General features: G+C 57.9%; 1 protein-coding gene across 4 annotated transcripts in view; it reads right to left on the bottom strand.

Annotated features, from left to right (window-relative positions):
* The window catches only part of GRID1 (glutamate ionotropic receptor delta type subunit 1), a 627303-nt gene extending 624447 nt beyond the window's left edge, over positions 1-2856 (bottom strand). For 2 of the 4 annotated variants that reach the window (XM_074374325.1, XM_074374329.1), the window contains exons 1-2: positions 2396-2856; positions 45-200 (exon numbers count right to left, since the gene is read on the bottom strand). In XM_074374325.1, coding sequence (XP_074230426.1) covers positions 45-200; positions 2396-2474 — 235 coding nt within the window. In that variant the 5' untranslated portion in view covers positions 2475-2856. The remainder of the gene's footprint in view (positions 1-44; positions 201-2395) is intronic. The other 2 variants (XM_074374324.1, XM_074374328.1) reach the window with 1 other exon arrangement.
* Between the last annotated feature and the right edge of the window lie 5642 nt (positions 2857-8498).

The raw sequence follows: 8498 nt of genomic DNA on the forward strand, positions 1-8498 counted from the left end.
GGCGGGCCCCGGCCCCAGCCTGGGCACTGCGGCCGGTCACTCACCTTCCTGCACGGCCTGGAAAGGATTGTTGGCCTCGATGACCTTGATAGAGTAGGTGATCTTCTCGCTCTGCAGGATGTCATCGTTCAGGCTTAGGTCGGATACGGCCAGCTGGAACACCCTGTCGTCCTTGGCCGCGTTCTCCTCGAAGATGGCACCTGGAGGAGAGGAGGGGTCAAGACCAGGCCTAGAGAGGGGCTCTCCTTCCCCACCTCACCCCTACCCTTGGCCCTTGGGTCATGGTGCTGGCAGGACTGCAGGTTGCCAGGTGGTGGGAGTTCTGGGCTGGAGTTCCAGCCAGATAGGATAGTTTAAGGCTCTCCTCAGTCCACCAGCACAGAAATATGCCCGCCCCCATATGCCAACACAGTTGACATGAGTTACACATGCACATGATACATGCTGCCGCCAGGTCACACAAGTGTCTCAAAACCAAGCCACCTCATGTACCAGCCATGCCCCCACATAATGGACTTAGCCAAGCTGGCATGACCTCAGGCAGCTCCTAAATGCCCTGACATGGCCCCGTAAGTGCCATCCTAGGAGCCAGAAAATCCCCCCGCAGGGCAATGACCCCAGTCCCCATCCCAAAAACTGACTGATGACTTTCTTCTTCCCTGCTGGCATGGAGCTGAGCAAGCAGGTCCACAGTGGCTTTCCTGTGTCAGGGGGCTTTGTTATGTAGGGGCTTTTGATGACTGATGACAGGCAGCTCAGTCCCAGCCTGGCTGCCTGGGCTCTGCCTCCTGGTCTCCATCCCTCCCCGCTTTTTCTTCTTCCAAGTACACTGGGGGTCCAGTGGGTAAGAGAATGTCCCTGGACACCTTGCCTTCTGACACAGCAAGGCTGAGGAGCCAGAAGGAGCTGCTCTTGAACCATGAACATCTCCTCCCGGGCAGCCTCCGGCTGGCCCTTTGCGTTCTTAGCACCGCCTTGGCTGACTCCGTGCACTTGCAGCTGAGATCCATCAGACTCGCCAGAGCCTGGCCCTGCAGCCTGCACAACTCTGGAGTCCTTCCTCTCCTCCAGGCCTGAGGTTCACCATAGTCCCAGGGCTGGGCCCAGTGATACTGGGAGCTGGGGGCTGGGCAGGAGGAGGGAGGTACCCTTCCATGCTATACCCAGAGCCGCAATGCTGACCACAAGACCCAAGACCCAAGCGACCCCCACCACCACCCACCACTGGGAAGCAGGACTGGCCTCGGCCCCTGCCGGGGGAATTGCAGCACACCAAGCCCAGGCCTAGTCCCTCACCACCCCTCACATCCCTGCCTAGCCTGTCCCAGCATTCCTGCCTTCTCACACCTCCCAACCCCCAGTTTCTCTGGGCTCGATGGTCTTTCCCAACTTCCGGAAAGGCTACTGCAGAAGAGTTCCCCAAAAGCAACCACTGTCAATCCCCTAACCCGGCCCAACTTCCTGGGATTTCTCCCATGCTGCTACCAACTCCCACACACTCCCCATCCACCGGCCCCCTCCTCCTCTCCTGTCTCCTCTTCTCTCCCGGTTCTCCCTCCGTTGGTCAAATCCCGCTCAGCCTGCGCGCACACACACTGCCCCAACACACCGCTGCCCAGGCTTCTCCTCTGGCTCCCACCACCCAGGCCATCTGCCAGCCCCCAACACTTGGGCCATGGGAAACTCTGGGACTGTCCAGGATTAGGCTGCCATCGCCACAACCAGATACACACACACACACACACACACTCCCACAAATACACTAAGAAATACACAGACACACACCAGGGAAACAGGCAGACAGTGTCCACTCTTGACAGGCTGACAGACAGTCGTGCACGCACCAACACAGACTTGGATGGCCCCACACACCCCAACGCCCTCTCACAGTGACACCAACACGGTGCCAGGTGCATACAAAGCGACACACGCTGACAACACCCACCCACCCACATTCACGGACGGTTCCGGTCGGGCCTCTTTGATCCTGCCCTGCCAACTTGGCGAGACCCCGGGCCCTGTCCGCCCCCTGCCCCCACGCTGCTCTGAGCTGAGAGTAAGGGCTAGCTCTACCCCGCCGACGGCCCCGCCACGGGCGCGGGTCTGGACGTGCGTCTAGCCTCAGGTTCCCCGCAGCCGCAGCCCGAAGTGTCGGCAGAAGCCGCGGGCCCCGCGGGGGGATTGGAACCACGGGGAGCAGCGGGAGCCCGCGGGAGCGCGGCGCGGCCCATGCACATCTCCTCCGCGGGGCGGCGCGGCGCGGCCCTTTGGGGGAGCACCGCCCGCCGAGCCCCTCAGCCCAGGGAACAGCCAAGTTTGGACGCCGCGCGCCCCCCGCGCCGCTGGGGCCCCCGCCCAGCCTCGGCCCTGCCACCCCGCCGCCCGCCGCGCTCACCGATGTGGATGATGGAGTCCGCCCGCACTGACACGCACTGGCATATCCAGGGGAGAAGCCACAGCGTCAGCGCTTCCATGTCCCCCGGGCGCGCGGCTCATCCGCCCGGGCCCGGGGCGAGGCCGAGGGCAGCGCGGAGCGGGGAGGCGCCGGTCCGGGTGCAGTCCCGGGCCGCTCCCCGGGAGAGCCGAGCCCGCCCGTGCGTCTTCCCCCGCGTGCCCGCCCCTGCGCCCTGCGCCCGCCCCAGCCTAGCCCAGCCCAGCGCGGTCAGGCTCCCGCTCCGGCTCCGGTGGTGGCTGCGGCGGCGCGACAGCCCGAGTCCAGGCCGGCGCGGCGGGGGCGGCCCGCGGCGGCGGCGGCGGGGGCGCTTCCCGTGGCTCGGGAGGCTTCGGAGGCGGCGGAGGCGGTGGCAGCAGCAGCCGGGCCGGCGCGGCGGCTCCGGGCTTGCTGTGTGTCTGAGCCCCGGCGAGGAGCGAACTGCGGAGGACGCCCCCTCCCCTCCCCCTCCCCCTCGGCTCTGCTCCCCCTCCCCTCCCTGCCCGCCTCCCTCCCCTCCGCCCTCCTCTCGACCACGTGACTGCGGAGCCTCTGCCTCGCAGCGCGGCGCTCTCCCGCTCGTGGCTCGGAGGGGGCGCCGGGTGCCCCTCTCTCCCAGCTGGAGCGACGCTCTGAGGCCGGCAGGGCGATGGGGAATCGCCGGGACTGCGGTGCGCAGAGACTTGGCGGCCCAGGGTCTCGGGCCCCGTTCGCCAGGGAGGAGAGGATGAAGAAGGATCTGCCTCCGAATGCCCTCGGGGGTTCCCGGAGACCCCTGGCGCCCGCCAACCTCAGCCGCCGAGCATCTCGCGCCATTACCCCCGCCCTGGGCAAAGAGCCCCTCGCGGAGCCTGGCCAAGGATAGCAGGATAAAGATGGGGCAGGACGCTGAGCCAGGCACCAGGATGCAAGGGGAGCCAAAGGGGACCCGCCACGGCCAAACGTCCAGAAGCAGAGCCACGGCTGTGGGCTCGAACCCTAGCTGGCCCCACGGACCTTGGCGGGCGCCCATCCCCCGCCCGGCTGCCCTGGGCTCAGCCGGGAGTCGGGCAGGAGGCTCCGACTCTGAAGCCCAATTCATGGCCGGAAACCGGCGCATCCGTGACCGAGGCGCCTGGACGTGAGGAGCCTTCCAAGCGGCCCGCGTGCTCAGACTCCGACCCTGCACGGAGCCTTTACGCGCAAGCCCAGGCGGAGAGCTTGCTTCTTGTAGCCAGCGGAGAGCGGGGCTCTCTCCACTGCTCCATGGATGCCTCCGGCCAGCCGCCACCATCAGATATAGCGTTAAGGTGTTTGGGCTCCAGCCTGGAAGGAGGTGGCAAGCCTGACGCGTAGCCACCCTGCCCCATCGCCCCCACCCACCCTACCAAGTTTCAGACAGAGTGGGCTGCACGTGGCACACTCAAGATTTCGGGGAGACAACTGAGCCTTCCCAGACCGGGATTCCAATGAAGCTCTCGGTCTGGGAGCGCCTGGCAGAGCCTCTTAGGAGAGGCTGCTCCAGCGAGCCCAGGAGCACCCCGAGCCCTGTTGCTGGCCTGCCCCCAAGGCCTCTGCCTTGATCAGGGCCCTGCGCTGGGCGTGAGAGATTCAGAGAGGCTTTCCTGGAACTCCCCACTCAAAGGAGAGGCAGACACCTAAACAGATCATTAAAAGAGGTGTCAAGGACCCTGAGTGCAATATACGCACAGGCACGTCCTGGGCTGTGACCTAGCGTGGGAGGAAGAGCCAGGGGATGGCTGCCTGGAAGAGGTGACAGTTCTAAAGGCTGAGTGGGGGTTACCAAGGGAGAAGGAAGGGAGGCTTCCAGGCACTGAATGCTGATTAGCCAGCCAAGGCAAGAAGAAAAAGAATTGTGTGTGTGTGTGTGTGTGTGTGTGTGTGTGTAAAGATGGGGGAGGAGGCGGTGCAGAGGGGACCAGTGCAGGCTTGGAGAGCAGTGAGGCAGCCCTTGCAGTGGCTGATAGGACTAACTCAGTTGGGCAGAGGCGCCTAGGGGAGAGGAGAAGCTGATTTGGAGAAACAGCAGGGAGCCACATGGGCTGGTACGGCGACTTCCAGGATGAGGGGGCCAGTGGACAGAAAGAGAAAAATGACCATGCATGCTGGAGGCCAAGCTGTCCAGCTGGATGTGGTGCTCACACAAAGGCACTTCCTCAAGAAATCCATCTTAGGGGCCTTGAATTGTAAAACATGCCCCACTCAGGCTCTACAAACTCTCCATGTCTCCATTCTCATTCCCTGGGAATTCTACCATGCACTGGCTGAACAGTTGTAGAGAGAAGGGAAATAAAGGATGGATTTTATTATATAACATTTTGATTCCTATGGGGATTGTCTCCACCTCAGAAGGATGGTAGTATATTCACCCTCTACGGGCTCAAACTTGAGATCAAGAGCCACAGGGTCAGGGATTCCTCAGACACACTTGTTTGGACCCCTGCAGTATGTTAGTAAAGTAGGCATGTGATACTTCTAACCCAGTTAGAAGTTTTTCTTGATATTTATTATGCTAGATAGAGGTAGCATGATTGCAGTGAGACCAGTCTCAAGCCCCTTTCCAAATATTAAGAAGTCAACCTATAAGCACACACACAGTTTTGAGATTTCTATCAGTTTCTAGTTTGGATGATGAGATTCCCTATAGTTTGGGACCTGAGGGCTATGACTCAGGTTGGCATTCCCTTGGAAGCTCTTGGCCTGAGTAAATCTCAACCTCCTGTCCTGGGTACCACCTTTCTCTCCATCTCCCATAGTGTGGGGTCCTTCACCATCCCAAGATGCTCATCTCCTGGTGCTCATCCTCCTACACTCCCAAGCCAAGCCAGTTTTCCCTGCTAGACTGGAATGGCCTGGGTAGCCCTTGACTAGCCAGGAGGGGCACTCTGCACAGGTCCGATTTCTCCTAGAGCTGGGAGGCAGGCCCAGAGATCACTGGGGTGCTATGCCCCACTACCTCTAGGCAAGACTCTTTTAATCCTCTCTGCCACCTGAAGTTGGGATTACCAGGTTCCAAGGACATTGGCTATAATTGGGGCTTTGTCAAGCTCATCAAATCCTTAATTACTTATTGATCCTGGCCAGCCCAGTCCCTTTAAGACCTGATAACCTCTGGGACTGCAAAAGCTGTCTCCCCCAAACCAGACTCCTGGGGAAGCAACTCTACCTGATGAACAAGTCCACCCCAATGCTAATAACATGGCTGGAGAAGAGAGATTAGCAATCTCTGGATCATATGATGCAAATCCATTTCACAGAGGGGAAAACTGAGGCTCAGAGAAAGGAGTAACTTGCCCAAGTTACCAGGTGAGTTACTGGCAGACCCAGGACTCAATGCTCTTGGTTTGCTCCTCACTCCACAAAGATGTAGTCACAGAAATTAAAAGTGGGTCAATCAATCCTCCTTTTGAACGGAGTTCAGCCGGCACAAGTGGTTGCTTTTTCTAAAAAGATCTTCAGTTACACTAATTCTAGCTATATTTATTTAACATTTACCATATGCAGGCACAGTGCTCAACACCCTACATCTTATTAGAAGATAGTATTCCCATTTTCCATGTGGGAAAGGAGATGCAAAGAGATAACCTGAGCCCATCAGGAATCTTAACTAAAACACTACTGTAAGCCAGTATTTTGTCATCAAACCTGCAAATGAAACATCAAGACAAAAACAACGCATGGTGGTCCCCTTGGAAGCCACAGTCCTCATCACCTGGAGTCTTGTCATCCCATAAAGCAGACCTCTCCTTTCTCTGTCATCTCATTTCTCATCCCAGCCATCCCAACTGGACGGAGGGAGCACCAGCTGGAGTCCTGACCTTCCCAGGAGCCTGTTGCCCTGGCACATTCCCTGGGGTGCTGTCTCCTTCATGTAGAACCACCACTGCCCAACCCCTGAAGAGGTAACCCCTCCCCAGTCATGCTCCTTTAAGCAAGCCCCAAACCAGACCAGATACTCTACCTTCCTCCCTCCCTCCCCAGCATAGAGCCCACCCAGGATTTCTAAGATAATTCAGCTCAGACCTGCATGGTTACCACTTGCAAGAGAGAGCAAGACCCAGCTTGGGGGATTCTCTGCAGGCTTTCACAGAAGACAGCACTCCTGAGAACACAAGGAGGAAGCCAACCCAAGTCCTGGGGTCACCCCCCAGGGAGGGGCCAGCCAGCATCTTAGAAAGAGCCAAGCTCTACGCCCTGTGTCTTCAGTTCCAAGCTGGGCTCTACCCAGTGGCTCCAAACAACCGGCATCTGCCAGAATCTGAGCTCAGAGAACCCCACTGCTATTTTCTTCTCTTAACCCACTGGGTTTTTCTTAAAAACAAACAAAAAAAAACCCCACTTATTTATTGCTTATTTCATCCTTCCCCTCAGTCGCTGCCTTTGGTCTTTTGTTGTATGTTAATTGTCCATCTCTGCTTTGTCTTCCTTACCCCTTCTTGCCAATCTCTTTCATCTCATTTTTACTGTTTCTCAGTGTGTATTTATTTGATTTCATCTTCTTTTATATTACCGTATTTTTTACTTTATTTTTATTCTGGTTAGCCTCATGGGTTTTTACTTTTCAATTTCCCAGGCCAGCAATCTTTTGCATCCCTCATTCCAGTATTTGAGGCTTCTATTCATTTAGTCTTTGGTTTTCTCCACGTTGAGGGTGGGGTGAATGAAACTGAAGGTGCCCTCCCTGCACCCACCTTGCCGCAGACTCCCAGGCAGGACCCACTGATAGGCCCAACCCCCTGGCCACACCCAGCCTCCCCAGGTACTCTGTCTACTTCATTGCCAATGGCACAGTGCAGGAGCCCACGCCTCACAGCCCAGGTAAGGAGGCTTCCTTTTGCTGGAGCCACGCCCCACAGGCCAATGAGGAGGAAGGAAACCACACATAGCATTTCCTCTCTAGACAAGAGCACCTTCTTTCTGCAGGGCAGGGATCTCTCTCTATCCCCATTCTATGGTCAGGAAACTGAGGCCCATTTAGAGTGTGCAGTCTGCTTAAAACCAGGATAATCTAAAACATTGCCTGTGTGAGAAGTTGCTTCCTCTGCAAAACCAATCAAGAACCTCAGAGATCTGGTCCCTGGACCCAGGCCTCCCTGACAGGGTAGGTGGCAGCACCAAACCCCAGCTCAAGCCCACCCACGTTCTCATGCTGACATCCAGGGCTCCCCTTGGCCCTGTGGAGTCCAGCAAGGTCCATCCTTTCCGTAGGCCCCTCTGAAAGGCAGAAGAGGCAGGCCAGAGTTTGCACAGAGGCATTACCAAATACCAAGCATAAGCAAAAAGGAGGGTTCAGTTACCAGGAAGAACCCTGAGCTGTCATCTCAGTCCGAGGCCTTCTGGGGCAGCCTGTGTCCCAACTTCCTCCTAGAGCAGTGGTCCTCCAGGTGTGTGTGTCCCCCAGCCTGGGCCCAGGGTGTTCTTCAGAGGAGGTCCTGGCTTCCAGGGCTCTAGCCCCACCCCACTTCCTTCAGGCTTGAACTTGTGTGCTCTAAGTCCGTTGTGTATAAGGAAAGGGTTCTGCTGTTGAGAGTCTAAAGTTTGAAAACCTCCATCCTGATGAATCTCTCCAGAGCCCAAAAGCTGGCCCAGGCCCTTCCCAGGTTGCATGCTGGGATCCCTGCTTCCCCACTACCAGGCCTGAGGAGGCTTCTCCTTTCTCTCCCCAGCCCTGGGCCCCATGACTCTGGCCTTTTTGCACTGAGGGAGCTCCCATTTCCCCCAGGAAGGACAAGTAGCAGGGAACCAAACCCCAGGCTATCTTTCTCCAGAGCAGAACTCAGGCCTCCACACCCTGATCAGTCACTGCCAAGGCTCTACACCCAGGATGTGGAGCACCACAGAGGCCCCTTGTCCTTCCCACCACCACCCAGAGGCCTTCCCGCCCCTGCTGTCTGCTGCAGTAGGTCCCTGCAGTGGGCTCCACACGGGCTGAGATGAGCACATGAGCTGAGTTAAGGAAGAAAGTGCACATCCCAAACCTAGAGAACAGCAAATGTAAAAGCATGGAGGTAGAAGCATGTATACAAACACAGAGGGGAGGGGGGCAAGATGTGAAGGAGGAGTTGGT

This window comes from Camelus bactrianus, chromosome 11 (genome assembly GCF_048773025.1).
Source record: "Camelus bactrianus isolate YW-2024 breed Bactrian camel chromosome 11, ASM4877302v1, whole genome shotgun sequence".
Classification (NCBI taxonomy): Eukaryota; Metazoa; Chordata; class Mammalia; order Artiodactyla; family Camelidae; genus Camelus; species Camelus bactrianus.